The sequence below is a fragment of the Mobula birostris genome, chromosome 24, assembly GCF_030028105.1.
Source record: "Mobula birostris isolate sMobBir1 chromosome 24, sMobBir1.hap1, whole genome shotgun sequence".
Classification (NCBI taxonomy): domain Eukaryota; kingdom Metazoa; phylum Chordata; class Chondrichthyes; order Myliobatiformes; family Myliobatidae; genus Mobula; species Mobula birostris.
Genome location: NC_092393.1, coordinates 62,972,218 through 62,990,221, shown reverse-complemented (window position 1 = coordinate 62,990,221; position 18,004 = coordinate 62,972,218). Strand labels below are relative to the sequence as shown.

Sequence of the window (18,004 nt, the reverse complement as noted above, 5' to 3'; positions counted from 1 at the left end):
GTATGTCAGTGTGTCAGTGAGGGGTGTCAGTGTCACAGTGAGGGGTGTGTCGGTGTGTCTGAGTCACAGTGAAGGTGTGTCGGTGTCACAGTGAGGGGTGTGTCAGTGTCACAGTGAGGGGTGTGTCAGTGTGTCTGAGTCACAGTGAGGGGTGTGTCAGTGTCACAGTGAGGGGTGTGTCGGTGTCACAGTGAGGAGTGTGTCGGTGTCACAGTGAGGGGTGTGTCGGTGTCACAGTGAGGAGTGTGTCGGTGTCACAGTGAGGGGTGTGTCAGTGTCACAGTGAGGGGTGTGTCAGTGTCATAGTGAGGGGTGTGTCGGTGTCACAGTGAGGGGTGTGTCAGTGTGTCGGTGTCACAGTGAGGGGTGTGTCAGTGTGTCAGTGATGGGTGTGTCGGTGTCACAGTGAGGGGTGTGTCAGTGTGTCTGAGTCACAGTGAGGGGTGTGTCAGTGTGTCTGAGTCACAGTGAGGGGTGTGTCTATGTCACAGTGAGGGGTGTGTCAGTGTGTCTGAGTCACAGTGAGGGGTGTGTCTGTGTCACAGTGAGGGGTGTGTCGATGTCACAGTGAGGGGTGTGTCAATGTCACAGTGAGGAGTGAGTCAGTGTCACGGTGAGGAGTGTGTCAGTGTGTCATTGTCACAGAGAGGAGTGTGTCAGTGTGTCAGTGTCACAGTGAGGGGTGTGTCGGTGTCACAATGAGGGGTGTGTCAGTGTCACAGTGGGGGGTGTGTCAGTGTCACAGTGAGGGGTGTGTCGGTGTCACAGTGAGGGGTGTGTCGGTGTCACAGTGAGGGGTGTGTCAGTGTCACAGTGAGGGGTGTGTCGGTGTCACAGTGAGGGGTGTGTCAGTGTGTCAGTGACGGGTGTGTCGGTGTGTCAGTGACGGGTGTGTCGGTGTCACAGTGAGGGGTGTGTCAGTGTGTCTGTGTCACAGTGAGGGGTGTGTCAGTGTGTCAGTGATGGGTGTGTCGGTGTCACAGTGAGGGGTGTGTCTGTGTCACAGTGAGGGGTGTGTCAGTGTGTCGGTGTCACAGTGAGGGGTGTGTCTGTGTCACAGTGAGGGGTGTGTCAATGTCACAGTGAGGAGTGAGTCAGTGTCACGGTGAGGAGTGTGTCGGTGTGTCAGTGAGGGGTGTGTCAGTGTCACAGTGAGGGGTGTGTCAGTGTCACAGTGAGGGATGTGTCAGTGTCACAGTGAGGGGTGTGTCTATGTCACAGTGAGGAGTGAGGGGTGTGTCGGTGTCACAGTGAAGGTGTGTCAGCGTGTCAGTGAGGGGTGTGTCAGTGTGTCAGTGAGGGGTGTGTCGGTGTCACAGTGAGGGGTGTGTCTGTGTCACAGTGAGGGGTGTGTCAGTGTCACAGTGAGGGATGTGTCAGTGTGTCATTGTCACAGAGAGGAGTGTGTCAGTGTGTCAGTGTCACAGTGAGGGGTGTGTCGGTGTCACAATGAGGGGTGTGTCAGTGTCACAGTGGGGGGTGTGTCAGTGTCACAGTGAGGGGTGTGTCGGTGTCACAGTGAGGGGTGTGTCGGTGTCACAGTGAGGGCTGTGTCAGTGTCACAGTGAGGGGTGTGTCGGTGTCACAGTGAGGGGTGTGTCAGTGTGTCAGTAACGGGTGTGTCGGTGTGTCAGTGACGGGTGTGTCGGTGTCACAGTGAGGGGTGTGTCAATGTGTCTGTGTCACAGTGAGGGGTGTGTCAGTGTGTCAGTGATGGGTGTGTCGGTGTCACAGTGAGGGGTGTGTCTGTGTCACAGTGAGGGGTGTGTCAGTGTGTCGGTGTCACAGTGAGGGGTGTGTCTGTGTCACAGTGAGGGGTGTGTCAATGTCACAGTGAGGAGTGAGTCAGTGTCACGGTGAGGAGTGTGTCGGTGTGTCAGTGAGGGGTGTGTCAGTGTCACAGTGAGGGGTGTGTCAGTGTCACAGTGAGGGATGTGTCAGTGTCACAGTGAGGGGTGTGTCTATGTCACAGTGAGGAGTGAGGGGTGTGTCGGTGTCACAGTGAAGGTGTGTCAGCGTGTCAGTGAGGGGTGTGTCAGTGTGTCAGTGAGGGGTGTGTCGGTGTCACAGTGAGGGGTGTGTCTGTGTCACAGTGAGGGGTGTGTCAGTGTCACAGTGAGGGATGTGTCAGTGTCACAGTGAGGGGTGTGTCAGTGTGTCAGTGAGGGGTGTGTCAGTGTCACAGTGAGGGGTGTGTCTGTGTCACAGTGAGGGGTGTGTCAGTGTGTCGGTGTCACAGTGAGGGGTGTGTCTGTGTCACAGTGAGGGGTGTGTCAATGTCACAGTGAGGAGTGAGTCAGTGTCACGGTGAGGAGTGTGTCGGTGTGTCTGAGTCACAGTGAGGGGTGTGTCAGTGTGTCAGTGTCACAGTGAGGGGTGTGTCAGTGTGTCAGTGTCAGGGTGAGGGGTGTGTCAGTGTGTCAGTGTCACAGTGAGGGATGTGTCAGTGTCACAGTGAAGGTGTGTCAGTGTCACAGTGAGGGGTGTGTCAGTGTCACAGTGAAGGTGTGTCAGTGTGTCAGTGTCACAGTGAGGGGTGTGTCAGTGTGTCGGTGTCACAGTGAGGGGTGTGTCGGTGTGTCAGTGTCACAGTGAGGGGTGTGTCAGTGTCAGGGTGTGGGGGTGTGTCAGTGTGAGTCGGTATCACAGTGAGGGATGTGTCAGTGTCACAGTGAGGGGTATGTCAGTGTGTCAGTGAGGGGTGTCAGTGTCACAGTGAGGGGTGTGTCGGTGTGTCTGAGTCACAGTGAAGGTGTGTCGGTGTCACAGTGAGGGGTGTGTCAGTGTCACAGTGAGGGGTGTGTCAGTGTGTCTGAGTCACAGTGAGGGGTGTGTCAGTGTCACAGTGAGGGGTGTGTCGGTGTCACAGTGAGGAGTGTGTCGGTGTCACAGTGAGGGGTGTGTCGGTGTCACAGTGAGGAGTGTGTCGGTGTCACAGTGAGGGGTGTGTCAGTGTCACAGTGAGGGGTGTGTCAGTGTCATAGTGAGGGGTGTGTCGGTGTCACAGTGAGGGGTGTGTCAGTGTGTCGGTGTCACAGTGAGGGGTGTGTCAGTGTGTCAGTGATGGGTGTGTCGGTGTCACAGTGAGGGGTGTGTCAGTGTGTCTGAGTCACAGTGAGGGGTGTGTCAGTGTGTCTGAGTCACAGTGAGGGGTGTGTCTATGTCACAGTGAGGGGTGTGTCAGTGTGTCTGAGTCACAGTGAGGGGTGTGTCTGTGTCACAGTGAGGGGTGTGTCGATGTCACAGTGAGGGGTGTGTCAATGTCACAGTGAGGAGTGAGTCAGTGTCACGGTGAGGAGTGTGTCAGTGTGTCATTGTCACAGAGAGGAGTGTGTCAGTGTGTCAGTGTCACAGTGAGGGGTGTGTCGGTGTCACAATGAGGGGTGTGTCAGTGTCACAGTGGGGGGTGTGTCAGTGTCACAGTGAGGGGTGTGTCGGTGTCACAGTGAGGGGTGTGTCGGTGTCACAGTGAGGGGTGTGTCAGTGTCACAGTGAGGGGTGTGTCGGTGTCACAGTGAGGGGTGTGTCAGTGTGTCAGTGACGGGTGTGTCGGTGTGTCAGTGACGGGTGTGTCGGTGTCACAGTGAGGGGTGTGTCAGTGTGTCTGTGTCACAGTGAGGGGTGTGTCAGTGTGTCAGTGATGGGTGTGTCGGTGTCACAGTGAGGGGTGTGTCTGTGTCACAGTGAGGGGTGTGTCAGTGTGTCGGTGTCACAGTGAGGGGTGTGTCTGTGTCACAGTGAGGGGTGTGTCAATGTCACAGTGAGGAGTGAGTCAGTGTCACGGTGAGGAGTGTGTCGGTGTGTCAGTGAGGGGTGTGTCAGTGTCACAGTGAGGGGTGTGTCAGTGTCACAGTGAGGGATGTGTCAGTGTCACAGTGAGGGGTGTGTCTATGTCACAGTGAGGAGTGAGGGGTGTGTCGGTGTCACAGTGAAGGTGTGTCAGCGTGTCAGTGAGGGGTGTGTCAGTGTGTCAGTGAGGGGTGTGTCGGTGTCACAGTGAGGGGTGTGTCTGTGTCACAGTGAGGGGTGTGTCAGTGTGTCGGTGTCACAGTGAGGGGTGTGTCTGTGTCACAGTGAGGGGTGTGTCAATGTCACAGTGAGGAGTGAGTCAGTGTCACGGTGAGGAGTGTGTCGGTGTGTCAGTGAGGGGTGTGTCAGTGTCACAGTGAGGGGTGTGTCAGTGTCACAGTGAGGGATGTGTCAGTGTCACAGTGAGGGGTGTGTCTATGTCACAGTGAGGAGTGAGGGGTGTGTCGGTGTCACAGTGAAGGTGTGTCAGCGTGTCAGTGAGGGGTGTGTCAGTGTGTCAGTGAGGGGTGTGTCGGTGTCACAGTGAGGGGTGTGTCTGTGTCACAGTGAGGGGTGTGTCAGTGTCACAGTGAGGGATGTGTCAGTGTCACAGTGAGGGGTGTGTCAGTGTGTCAGTGAGGGGTGTGTCAGTGTCACAGTGAGGGGTGTGTCTGTGTCACAGTGAGGGGTGTGTCAGTGTGTCGGTGTCACAGTGAGGGGTGTGTCTGTGTCACAGTGAGGGGTGTGTCAATGTCACAGTGAGGAGTGAGTCAGTGTCACGGTGAGGAGTGTGTCGGTGTGTCTGAGTCACAGTGAGGGGTGTGTCAGTGTGTCAGTGTCACAGTGAGGGGTGTGTCAGTGTGTCAGTGTCAGGGTGAGGGGTGTGTCAGTGTGTCAGTGTCACAGTGAGGGATGTGTCAGTGTCACAGTGAAGGTGTGTCAGTGTCACAGTGAGGGGTGTGTCAGTGTCACAGTGAAGGTGTGTCAGTGTGTCAGTGTCACAGTGAGGGGTGTGTCAGTGTCACAGTGAGGGGTGTGGGGTGTGTCAGTGTGAGTCGGTATCACAGTGAGGGATGTGTCAGTGTCACAGTGAGGGGTGTGTCAGTGTGTCAGTGAGGGGTGTCAGTGTCACAGTGAGGGGTGTGTCGGTGTGTCTGAGTCACAGTGAAGGTGTGTCGGTGTCACAGTGAGGGGTGTGTCAGTGTCACAGTGAGGGGTGTGTCAGTGTGTCTGAGTCACAGTGAGGGGTGTGTCAGTGTCACAGTGAGGGGTGTGTCGGTGTCACAGTGAGGAGTGTGTCGGTGTCACAGTGAGGGGTGTGTCTGTGTCACAGTGAGGGGTGTGTCAATGTCACAGTGAGGAGTGAGTCAGTGTCACGGTGAGGAGTGTGTCGGTGTGTCTGAGTCACAGTGAGGGGTGTGTCAGTGTGTCAGTGTCACAGTGAGGGGTGTGTCAGTGTGTCAGTGTCAGGGTGAGGGGTGTGTCAGTGTGTCAGTGTCACAGTGAGGGATGTGTCAGTGTCACAGTGAAGGTGTGTCAGTGTCACAGTGAGGGGTGTGTCAGTGTCACAGTGAAGGTGTGTCAGTGTGTCAGTGTCACAGTGAGGGGTGTGTCAGTGTCACAGTGAGGGGTGTGGGGTGTGTCAGTGTGAGTCGGTATCACAGTGAGGGATGTGTCAGTGTCACAGTGAGGGGTGTGTCAGTGTGTCAGTGAGGGGTGTCAGTGTCACAGTGAGGGGTGTGTCGGTGTGTCTGAGTCACAGTGAAGGTGTGTCGGTGTCACAGTGAGGGGTGTGTCAGTGTCACAGTGAGGGGTGTGTCAGTGTGTCTGAGTCACAGTGAGGGGTGTGTCAGTGTCACAGTGAGGGGTGTGTCGGTGTCACAGTGAGGAGTGTGTCGGTGTCACAGTGAGGAGTGTGTCGGTGTCACAGTGAGGGGTGTGTCGGTGTCACAGTGAGGAGTGTGTCGGTGTCACAGTGAGGGGTGTGTCAGTGTCACAGTGAGGGGTGTGTCAGTGTCATAGTGAGGGGTGTGTCGGTGTCACAGTGAGGGGTGTGTCAGTGTGTCGGTGTCACAGTGAGGGGTGTGTCAGTGTGTCAGTGATGGGTGTGTCGGTGTCACAGTGAGGGGTGTGTCGGTGTGTCTGAGTCACAGTGAGGGGTGTGTCAGTGTGTCTGAGTCACAGTGAGGGGTGTGTCTGTGTCACAGTGAGGGGTGTGTCGATGTCACAGTGAGGGGTGTGTCAATGTCACAGTGAGGAGTGAGTCAGTGTCACGGTGAGGAGTGTGTCAGTGTGTCATTGTCACAGAGAGGAGTGTGTCAGTGTGTCAGTGTCACAGTGAGGGGTGTGTCGGTGTCACAATGAGGGGTGTGTCAGTGTCACAGTGGGGGGTGTGTCAGTGTCACAGTGAGGGGTGTGTTGGTGTCACAGTGAGGGGTGTGTCAGTGTCACAGTGAGGGGTGTGTCGGTGTCACAGTGAGGGGTGTGTCAGTGTGTCAGTGACGGGTGTGTCGGTGTGTCAGTGACGGGTGTGTCGGTGTCACAGTGAGGGGTGTGTCAGTGTGTCTGTGTCACAGTGAGGGGTGTGTCAGTGTGTCAGTGATGGGTGTGTCGGTGTCACAGTGAGGGGTGTGTCGGTGTCACAGTGAGGGGTGTGTCAGTGTGTCTGTGTCACAGTGAGGGGTGTGTCAGTGTGTCAGTGATGGGTGTGTCGGTGTCACGGTGAGGAGTGTGTCGGTGTGTCTGAGTCACAGTGAGGGGTGTGTCAGTGTGTCGGTGTCACAGTGAGGGGTGTGTCGGTGTGTCAGTGTCACAGTGAGGGGTGTGTCAGTGTCAGGGTGAGGGGTGTGTCAGTGTGTCAGTGTCACAGTGAGGGATGTGTCAGTGTCACAGTGAAGGTGTGTCAGTGTCACAGTGAGGGGTGTGTCAGTGTCACAGTGAAGGTGTGTCAGTGTGTCAGTGTCACAGTGAGGGGTGTGGGGTGTGTCAGTGTGAGTCGGTATCACAGTGAGGGGTGTGTCAGTGTCACAGTGAGGGGTGTGTCAGTGTGTCAGTGAGGGGTGTCAGTGTCACAGTGAGGGGTGTGTCGGTGTGTCTGTGTAACAGTGAAGGTGTGTCTGAGTCACAGTGAAGGTGTGTCGGTGTCACAGTGAGGGGTGTGTCAGTGTCACAGTGAGGGGTGTGTTGGTGTATCTGAGTCACAGTGAGGGGTGTGTCAGTGTCACAGTGAGGGGTGTGTCAGTGTCACAGTGAGGAGTGTGTCAGTGTCACAGTGAGGGGTGTATCGGTGTCACAGTGAGGAGTGTGTCAGTGTCACAGTGAGGGGTGTGTCAGTGTCACAGTGAGGGGTGTGTCAGTGTCACAGTGAGGGGTGTGTCGGTGTCACAGTGAGGAGTGTGTCAGTGTCACAGTGAGGGGTGTGTCGGTGTCACAGTGAGGGGTGTGTCGGTGTCACAGTGAGGAGTGTGTCGGTGTCACAGTGAGGGGTGTGTCAGTGTCACAGTGAGGGGTGTGTCGGTGTCACAGTGAGGGGTGTGTCGGTGTCACAGTGAGGGGTGTGTCAGTGTGTCGGTGTCACAGTGAGGGGTGTGTCAGTGTGTCAGTGATGGGTGTGTCGGTGTCACAGTGAGGGGTGTGTCGGTGTGTCTGAGTCACAGTGAGGGGTGTGTCAGTGTGTCTGAGTCACAGTGAGGGGTGTGTCTATGTCACAGTGAGGGGTGTGTCAGTGTGTCTGAGTCACAGTGAGGGGTGTGTCTGTGTCACAGTGAGGGGTGTGTCGATGTCACAGTGAGGGGTGTGTCAATGTCACAGTGAGGAGTGAGTCAGTGTCACGGTGAGGAGTGTGTCAGTGTGTCATTGTCACAGAGAGGGGTGTGTCAGTGTGTCAGTGTCACAGTGAGGGGTGTGTCGGTGTCAGTGAGGGGTGTGTCAGTGTCACAGTGAGGGGTGTGTCAGTGTCACAGTGAGGGGTGTGTTGGTGTCACAGTGAGGGGTGTGTCAGTGTCACAGTGAGGGGTGTGTCGGTGTCACAGTGAGGGGTGTGTCAGTGTGTCAGTGACGGGTGTGTCGGTGTCACAGTGAGGGGTGTGTCAGTGTGTCTGTGTCACAGTGAGGGGTGTGTCAGTGTGTCAGTGATGGGTGTGTCGGTGTCACAGTGAGGGGTGTGTCTATGTCACAGTGAGGGTTGTGTCAGTGTGTCTGAGTCACAGTGAGGGGTGTGTCTGTGTCACAGTGAGGGGTGTGTCGATGTCACAGTGAGGGGTGTGTCAATGTCACAGTGAGGATTGAGTCAGTGTCACGGTGAGGAGTGTGTGTCAGTGTGTCATTGTCACAGAGAGGGGTGTGTCAGTGTCACAGTGAGGGGTGTGTCGGTGTCACAGTGAGGGGTGTGTCAGTGTGTCAGTGTCACAGTGAGGGGTGTGTCGGTGTCACAGTGAGGTGTGTGTCAGTGTCTCAGTGAGGGGTGTGTCATTGTCACAGAGAGGGGTGTGTCAGTGTGTCGGTGTCACAGTGAGGGGTGTGTCAGTGTCACAGTGAGGGGTGTGTCAGTGTCACAGATAGTGTGCAGGGTGTGTTGTGGCTGTGATCAGCATGTGGCGGGGGCTCTGTACCTGGTGCAGTGGCAGGTTGAGGTGCCTGAGTAGTTCTCTCACTGCAGCCTGCAGCTCAGACACAAAGAGTGGGCACTGCGGCCTGGGGGCGGGCAAGGGGTCTGGGCAGCTGGGTTCTCTGTGCCTCGACATGTCCCTCAGGCTCTGCCACTCCTCCCTACCATGAGGAACAGACGTCAGTCACAGTCCCATCTGCTCTCCACAGCCACCCACAGCCCCTCATCCAGCTCTCCGCCATGTTTCCCACCCCTCGTCCTTCACCCACTGAGTCCCTCCTCATCCCACTCCACGGGCTATCGCACCCTCCATTGACCTTCCCGTTCCGCTGGCGAGTGGGGGTGGGGGGGGGTGACTGTGACAGGGTGGGGTGGGGGAGGGGGAGGGTTGACAGGGTGGAGTGGGGGAGGGGGGGGGTGACTGTGACAGGGTGGGGAGGGGAGGGTTGACTGGGTGGGGTGGGGGAGGGAGGTGACTGTGACAGGGTGGGGTCGGTGAGGGGTGTGGGTTGACTGGGTGGGGGTGACTGTGACGCGTCTGGGCTGGGGCTGACAATTCAGGTCGGGGTGAGGTGGGGGTAGCAGTGACTGTGATGGAATGCAGACAATAAGGTTATGCTGTGTGGAGCTCATTGAGAGATCGGACACAATAGCTGGCTGTTTTGCCCCGACATTTGTTCACTGTTCCAGATGATATCCCCTATCCCTGACCCTCTGCACCCGTTCGGTGATGGAGATGACTCACAGCATCAGAGTTTCTGAGAGAAAACATCTCTCCACATCTCCGACGAGCAGGGACAGGAGATCTCCACAGAAGAGAGTGCACTGAATTTCCGGGAGTCTCCGGGTGGAAAGATGAACTCACCTGGACACATTACTGTTTTGTCGCACCTTCACATGGCACAGGACGTTCGGCAGTGTGGATGGCACCAACACCTTGATCTGGTCCACAGAACTGCTCACCTTCAGGTAGCCCAGGTACAGCCCGGGACTCAGCCGCTGCTCGCTCCGCTTTTGATAGGACAAGATATCCTGCACAGACAGCGAACAGTGTCAGCGTACTGGAGATTGAGTCACAGAAACAGCCCTTCAGCCTGTCCAGTGCATGCTGGACCCATTTTCTACCTGGACCACCCAGTCTAAAGCCCTCCAAACCCCTCTTCTCCACATAACCATCCAAACTTCTCTGAGATGTAACAACTGCCTGGTGTCCGGTTGGAACATCTCACCTGGCCTGCAGTGGGAGGGGAACGGTCCAGTCGTCCTGGTTCATGTGGGAAGAAGGAGGAATAAGGTTCTGCTAAGGAAATTTGAGCAGCTCGGGACTAAATTAAATCACAGAACCAAAAAATTAGTAATCCTCTCTACATCCACTCTATCCAGGTCTCGGCCTGAAACGTCGACTGCACCTCTTCCTAGAGATGCTGCCTGGCCTGCTGCGTTCACCAGCAACTTTGATGTGTGTTGCTTTCATTATTTGATAGATTTCAGTGCGATCGCCCTCATTCTCCTAAACTCCAACAAATACAGGCCCAGAGCCATCAAACACTCGTCATAAATTAATCCATTCATTCCCAGAATCATTCTTACCCACCTGCTCTGGACCCCCTTCAGTGGCAGCACAGACCAGGCCAGGGTCGGAACAGCGATCTCAGTGACCAGACTGGGTCTCCCTGACAATGGTACCTACAGCCTAGGCTGGAGTCAGAGAATGCCCAGCTCTTCCCCCCGGGGCAGCCGAGCTCAGCCCGGTCCTTCCCCCCCCCCGCTCCCCCCGAGCTCAGTCCGGTCCTCCCCCCACCCCCACCCAGGGCAGCCGATCACAGCCCGGTCCGTCCCTGGGGGCAGCCGAGCTCAGCACACACCTGCATGGTGATAAGCAGCATGTCCAGCGCAGTTGGTTGTTCTGGACTTGACACTGACTTCCTGTGGTTCTGAACCCTGCAGAAGGGTGTCCAGCGGCCGCCGGCCCACGAGCTCTGAGCACTCAGCTCCTTCACTGTCACCAGCAGCGCATTGCCATGTCGGTCCTTCAGGGGCTCGAAGTAAACTCTGCCAAGGTCCTGCATGCCCAGTAATGTCTGTAGGGGAGATGCATCACACAATCAGATCACTGTGATAGTTCTCACCACACAGGTCTGTCCATCCTCCCACAGCCCTAGTTACATCATCCGTCAGACACAGAGAGATTCTCCCTCATCACCGTCCCATCACACACTCCCGGGGTCAGACACAGAGTGAATCTCCCTCATCACCGTCCCATCACACACTCCTGGGGTCAGACACAGAGAGAATATCCCTTCACACTGTCCCATCACATACTCCAGGGGTCAGATACAGAGTGAATCTCCCTCCACACCATCCCATCACACACTCCCGGGGTCAGACACAGAGAGAATCTCCCTCATCACCGTCCCATCACACACTCCCGGGGTCAGACACAGAGTGAATCTCCCTCATCACCGTCCCATCACACACTCCCGGGGTCAGGCACAGAGAGAATATCCCTTCACACTGTCCCATCACATACTCCCGGGGTCAGATACAGAGTGAAACTCCCTCCACACCATCCCATCACACACTCCCGGGGTCAGACACAGAGTGAATCTCCCTCCACACCATCCCATCACACACTCCCGGGGTCAGACACAGAGAGAATCTCCCTCTACACCGTCCCGGGGTCAGACACAGAGAGAATCTCCCTTCACACCATCCCATCACACACTCCCGGGGTCAGACACAGAGTGAATCTCCCTCATCACCGTCCCATCACACACTCCCGGGATCAGACACAGAGAGAACATCCCTTCACACTGTCCCATCACATACTCCCGGGGTCAGATACAGAGTGAAACTCCCTCCACACCATCCCATCACACACTCCCGGGGTCAGACACAGAGTGAATCTCCCTCATCACCGTCCCATCACACACTCCCGGGGTCAGACACAGAGAGAATATCCCTTCACACTGTCCCATCACATATTCCCGGGGTCAGATACAGAGTGAAACTCCCTCCACACCATCCCATCACACACTCCCGGGGTCAGACACAGAGTGAATCTCCCTCATCACCATCCCATCATACACTCCCGGGGTCAGACACAGAGAGAATCTCCCTCATCACCGTCCCATCACACACTCCCGGGGTCAGACACAGAGTGAATCTCCCTTCACACTGTCCCATCACATACTCCAGGGGTCAGATACAGAGTGAAACTCCCTCCACACCATCCCATCACACACTCCCGGGGTCAGACACAAAGAGAATCTCCCTCATCACCGTCCCATCACACACTCCCGGGGTCAGACACAGAGTGAATCTCCCTCATCACCGTTCCATCACACACTCCCGGGGTCAGACACAGAGTGAATCTCCCTCATCACCGTCCCATCACACACTCCCGGGGTCAGACACAGAGAGAATATCCCTTCACACTGTCCCATCACATACTCCAGGGGTCAGATACAGAGTGAAACTCCCTCCACACCATCCCATCACACACTCCCGGGGTCAGACACAAAGAGAATCTCCCTCATCACCGTCCCATCACACACTCCCGGGGTCAGACACAGAGTGAATCTCCCTCATCACCGTCCCATCACACACTCCCGGGGTCAGGCACAGAGAGAATATCCCTTCACACTGTCCCATCACATACTCCCGGGGTCAGATACAGAGTGAAACTCCCTCCACACCATCCCATCACACACTCCCGGGGTCAGACACAGAGTGAATCTCCCTCATCACCATCCCATCATACACTCCCGGGGTCAGACACAGAGAGAATCTCCCTTCACACCATCCCATCACACACTCCCAGGGTCAGACACAGAGTGAATCTCCCTCATCACCGTCCCATCACACACTCCCGGGGTCAGACACAGAGAGAATATCCCTTCACACTGTCCCATCACATACTCCAGGGGTCAGATACAGAGTGAAACTCCCTCCACACCATCCCATCACACACTCCCGGGGTCAGACACAGAGAGAATCTCCCTCTACACCGTCCCGGGGTCAGACACAGAGAGAATCTCCCTCATCACCGTCCCATCACACACTCCCGGGATCAGACACAGAGTGAATCTCCCTCATCACCGTCCCATCACACACTCCCGGGGTCAGACACAGAGAAAATCTCCCTCATCACCGTCCCATCACACACTCCCGGGGTCAGACACAGAGTGAATCTCCCTCATCACCGTCCCATCACACACTCCCGGGGTCAGGCACAGAGAGAATATCCTTTCACACTGTCCCATCACATACTCCCGGGGTCAGATACAGAGTGAAACTCCCTCCACACCATCCCATCACACACTCCCGGGGTCAGACACGGAGTGAATCTCCCTCATCACCATCCCATCATACACTCCCGGGGTCAGACACAGAGAGAATCTCCCTCATCACCGTCCCATCATACACTCCCGGGGTCAGACACAGAGAGAATCTCCCTTCACACCATCCTATCACACTCTCCCAGGGTCAGACACAGAGTGAATCTCCCTCATCACCGTCCCATCACACACTCCCGGGGTCAGACACAGAGAGAATATCCCTTCACACTGTCCCATCACATACTCCAGGGGTCAGATACAGAGTGAAACTCCCTCCACACCATCCCATCACACACTCCCGGGGTCAGACACAGAGAGAATCTCCCTCTACACCGTCCCGGGGTCAGACACAGAGAGAATCTCCCTCATCACCGTCCCATCACACACTCCCGGGGTCAGACACAGAGTGAATCTCCCTCATCACCGTCCCATCACACACTCCCGGGGTCAGACACAGAGAGAATCTCCCTCATCACCGTCCCATCACACACTCCCGGGGTCAGACACAGAGTGAATCTCCCTCATCACCGTCCCATCACACACTCCCGGGGTCAGGCACAGAGAGAATATCCCTTCACACTGTCCCATCACATACTCCCTGGGTCAGATACAGAGTGAAACTCCCTCCACACCATCCCATCACACACTCCCGGGGCCAGACACAGAGTGAATCTCCCTCATCACCGTCCCATCACACACTCCCGGGATCAGACACAGAGAGAACATCCCTTCACACTGTCCCATCACATACTCCCGGGGTCAGATACAGAGTGAAACTCCCTCCACACCATCCCATCACACACTCCCGGGGTCAGACACAGAGTGAATCTCCCTCATCACCGTCCCATCACACACTCCCGGGGTCAGACACAGAGAGAATATCCCTTCACACTGTCCCATCACATATTCCCGGGGTCAGATACAGAGTGAAACTCCCTCCACACCATCCCATCACACACTCCCGGGGTCAGACACAGAGTGAATCTCCCTCATCACCATCCCATCATACACTCCCGGGGTCAGACACAGAGAGAATCTCCCTCATCACCGTCCCATCACACACTCCCGGGGTCAGACACAGAGTGAATCTCCCTTCACACTGTCCCATCACATACTCCAGGGGTCAGATACAGAGTGAAACTCCCTCCACACCATCCCATCACACACTCCCGGGGTCAGACACAAAGAGAATCTCCCTCATCACCGTCCCATCACACACTCCCGGGGTCAGACACAGAGTGAATCTCCCTCATCACCGTTCCATCACACACTCCCGGGGTCAGACACAGAGTGAATCTCCCTCATCACCGTCCCATCACACACTCCCGGGGTCAGACACAGAGAGAATATCCCTTCACACTGTCCCATCACATACTCCAGGGGTCAGATACAGAGTGAAACTCCCTCCACACCATCCCATCACACACTCCCGGGGTCAGACACAAAGAGAATCTCCCTCATCACCGTCCCATCACACACTCCCGGGGTCAGACACAGAGTGAATCTCCCTCATCACCGTCCCATCACACACTCCCGGGGTCAGGCACAGAGAGAATATCCCTTCACACTGTCCCATCACATACTCCCGGGGTCAGATACAGAGTGAAACTCCCTCCACACCATCCCATCACACACTCCCGGGGTCAGACACAGAGTGAATCTCCCTCATCACCATCCCATCATACACTCCCGGGGTCAGACACAGAGAGAATCTCCCTTCACACCATCCCATCACACACTCCCAGGGTCAGACACAGAGTGAATCTCCCTCATCACCGTCCCATCACACACTCCCGGGGTCAGACACAGAGAGAATATCCCTTCACACTGTCCCATCACATACTCCAGGGGTCAGATACAGAGTGAAACTCCCTCCACACCATCCCATCACACACTCCCGGGGTCAGACACAGAGAGAATCTCCCTCTACACCGTCCCGGGGTCAGACACAGAGAGAATCTCCCTCATCACCGTCCCATCACACACTCCCGGGATCAGACACAGAGTGAATCTCCCTCATCACCGTCCCATCACACACTCCCGGGGTCAGACACAGAGAAAATCTCCCTCATCACCGTCCCATCACACACTCCCGGGGTCAGACACAGAGTGAATCTCCCTCATCACCGTCCCATCACACACTCCCGGGGTCAGGCACAGAGAGAATATCCTTTCACACTGTCCCATCACATACTCCCGGGGTCAGATACAGAGTGAAACTCCCTCCACACCATCCCATCACACACTCCCGGGGTCAGACACGGAGTGAATCTCCCTCATCACCATCCCATCATACACTCCCGGGGTCAGACACAGAGAGAATCTCCCTCATCACCGTCCCATCATACACTCCCGGGGTCAGACACAGAGAGAATCTCCCTTCACACCATCCTATCACACTCTCCCAGGGTCAGACACAGAGTGAATCTCCCTCATCACCGTCCCATCACACACTCCCGGGGTCAGACACAGAGAGAATATCCCTTCACACTGTCCCATCACATACTCCAGGGGTCAGATACAGAGTGAAACTCCCTCCACACCATCCCATCACACACTCCCGGGGTCAGACACAGAGAGAATCTCCCTCTACACCGTCCCGGGGTCAGACACAGAGAGAATCTCCCTCATCACCGTCCCATCACACACTCCCGGGGTCAGACACAGAGTGAATCTCCCTCATCACCGTCCCATCACACACTCCCGGGGTCAGACACAGAGAGAATCTCCCTCATCACCGTCCCATCACACACTCCCGGGGTCAGACACAGAGTGAATCTCCCTCATCACCGTCCCATCACACACTCCCGGGGTCAGGCACAGAGAGAATATCCCTTCACACTGTCCCATCACATACTCCCTGGGTCAGATACAGAGTGAAACTCCCTCCACACCATCCCATCACACACTCCCGGGGCCAGACACAGAGTGAATCTCCCTCATCACCATCCCATCATACACTCCCGGGGTCAGACACAGAGAGAATCTCCCTCATCACCGTCCCATCACACACTCCCGGGGTCAGACACAGAGTGAATCTCCCTTCACACTGTCCCATCACATACTCCAGGGGTCCGATACAGAGTGAAACTCCCTCCACACCATCCCATCACACACTCCCGGGGTCAGACACAAAGAGAATCTCCCTCATCACCGTCCCATCACACACTCCCGGGGTCAGACACAGAGTGAATCTCCCTCATCACCGTTCCATCACACACTCCCGGGGTCAGACACAGAGTGAATCTCCCTCATCACCGTCCCATCACACACTCCCGGGGTCAGGCACAGAGAGAATATCCCTTCACACTGTCCCATCACATACTCCCGGGGTCAGATACAGAGTGAAACTCCCTCCACACCATCCCATCACACACTCCCGGGGTCAGACACAGAGTGAAACTCCCTCCACACCATCCCATCACACACTCCCGGGGTCAGACACAGAGTGAATCTCCCTCATCACCATCCCATCATACACTCCCGGGGTCAGACACAGAGAGAATCTCCCTTCACACCATCCCATCACACACTCCCAGGGTCAGACACAGAGTGAAACTCCCTCCACACCATCCCATCACACACTCCCGGGGTCAGACACAGAGTGAAACTCCCTCCACACCATCCCATCACACACTCCCGGGGTCAGACACAGAGTGAATCTCCCTCATCACCATCCCATCATACACTCCCGGGGTCAGACACAGAGAGAATCTCCCTTCACACCATCCCATCACACACTCCCAGGGTCAGACACAGAGTGAATCTCCCTCATCACCGTCCCATCACACACTCCCGGGGTCAGACACAGAGAGAATATCCCTTCACACTGTCACATCACATACTCCAGGGGTCAGATACAGAGTGAAACTCCCTCCACACCATCCCATCACACACTCCCGGGGTCAGACACAAAGAGAATCTCCCTCATCACCGTCCCATCACACACTTCCGGGGTCAGACACAGAGAGAATCTCCCTCATCACCGTTCCATCACACACTCCCGGGGTCAGACACAGAGTGAATCTCCCTCATCACCGTTCCATCACACACTCCCGGGGTCAGACACAGAGTGAATCTCCCTCATCACCGTCCCATCACACACTCCCGGGGTCAGGCACAGAGAGAATATCCCTTCACACTGTCCCATCACATACTCCCGGGGTCAGATACAGAGTGAAACTCCCTCCACACCATCCCATCACACACTCCCGGGGTCAGACACAGAGAGAATCTCCCTCTACACCGTCCCGGGGTCAGACACAGAGAGAATCTCCCTCATCACCGTCCCATCACACACTCCCGGGGTCAGACACAGAGTGAATCTCCCTCATCACCGTCCCATCACACACTCCCGGGGTCAGACACAGAGAGAATATCCCTTCACACTGTCCCATCACATACTCCAGGGGTCAGATACAGAGTGAAACTCCCTCCACACCATCCCATCACACACTCCCGGGGTCAGACACAGAGAGAATCTCCCTCATCACCGTCCCATCACACACTCCCGGGGTCAGACACAGAGTGAATCTCCCTCATCACCGTTCCATCACACACTCCCGGGGTCAGACACAGAGTGAATCTCCCTCATCACCGTCCCATCACACACTCCCGGGGTCAGGCACAGAGAGAATATCCCTTCACACTGTCCCATCACATACTCCCGGGGTCAGATACAGAGTGAAACTCCCTCCACACCATCCCATCACACACTCCCGGGGTCAGACACAGAGTGAATCTCCCTCCACACCATCCCATCACACACTCCCGGGGTCAGACACAAAGTGAATCTCCCTCATCACCGTCCCATCACACACTCCCGGGGTCAGACACAGAGAGAATATCCCTTCACACTGTCCCATCACATACTCCTGGGGTCAGATACAGAGTGAAACTCCCTCCACACCATCCCATCACACACTCCCGGGGTCAGACACAGAGTGAATCTCCCTCATCACCATCCCATCATACACTCCCGGGGTCAGACACAGAGAGAATCTCCCTCATCACCGTCCCATCACACACTCCCAGGGTCAGACACAGAGTGAATCTCCCTCATCACCGTCCCATCACACACTCCCGGGGTCAGACACAGAGGGAATCTCCCTCATCACCGTCCCATCACACACTCCCAGGGTCAGACACAGAGAGAATATCCCTTCACGCTGTCCCATCACATACTCCCGGGGTCAGATACGGAGTGAAACTCCCTCCACACCATCCCATCACACACTCCCAGGGTCAGACACAGAGAGAATCTCCCTCT

General features: G+C 55.9%; 1 protein-coding gene across 1 annotated transcript in view; it reads right to left on the bottom strand.

The window, feature by feature from the left end:
* The window catches only part of ankfn1a (ankyrin repeat and fibronectin type III domain containing 1a), a 75,498-nt gene that overhangs the window by 15,382 nt on the left and 42,112 nt on the right, over window positions 1–18,004 (bottom strand). Inside the window, exons 11-13 of the mRNA XM_072242098.1 lie at window positions 10,261–10,476; window positions 9,261–9,427; window positions 8,400–8,556 (exon numbers count right to left, since the gene is read on the bottom strand). Coding sequence (XP_072098199.1) covers window positions 8,400–8,556; window positions 9,261–9,427; window positions 10,261–10,476 — 540 coding nt within the window. The remainder of the gene's footprint in view (window positions 1–8,399; window positions 8,557–9,260; window positions 9,428–10,260; window positions 10,477–18,004) is intronic.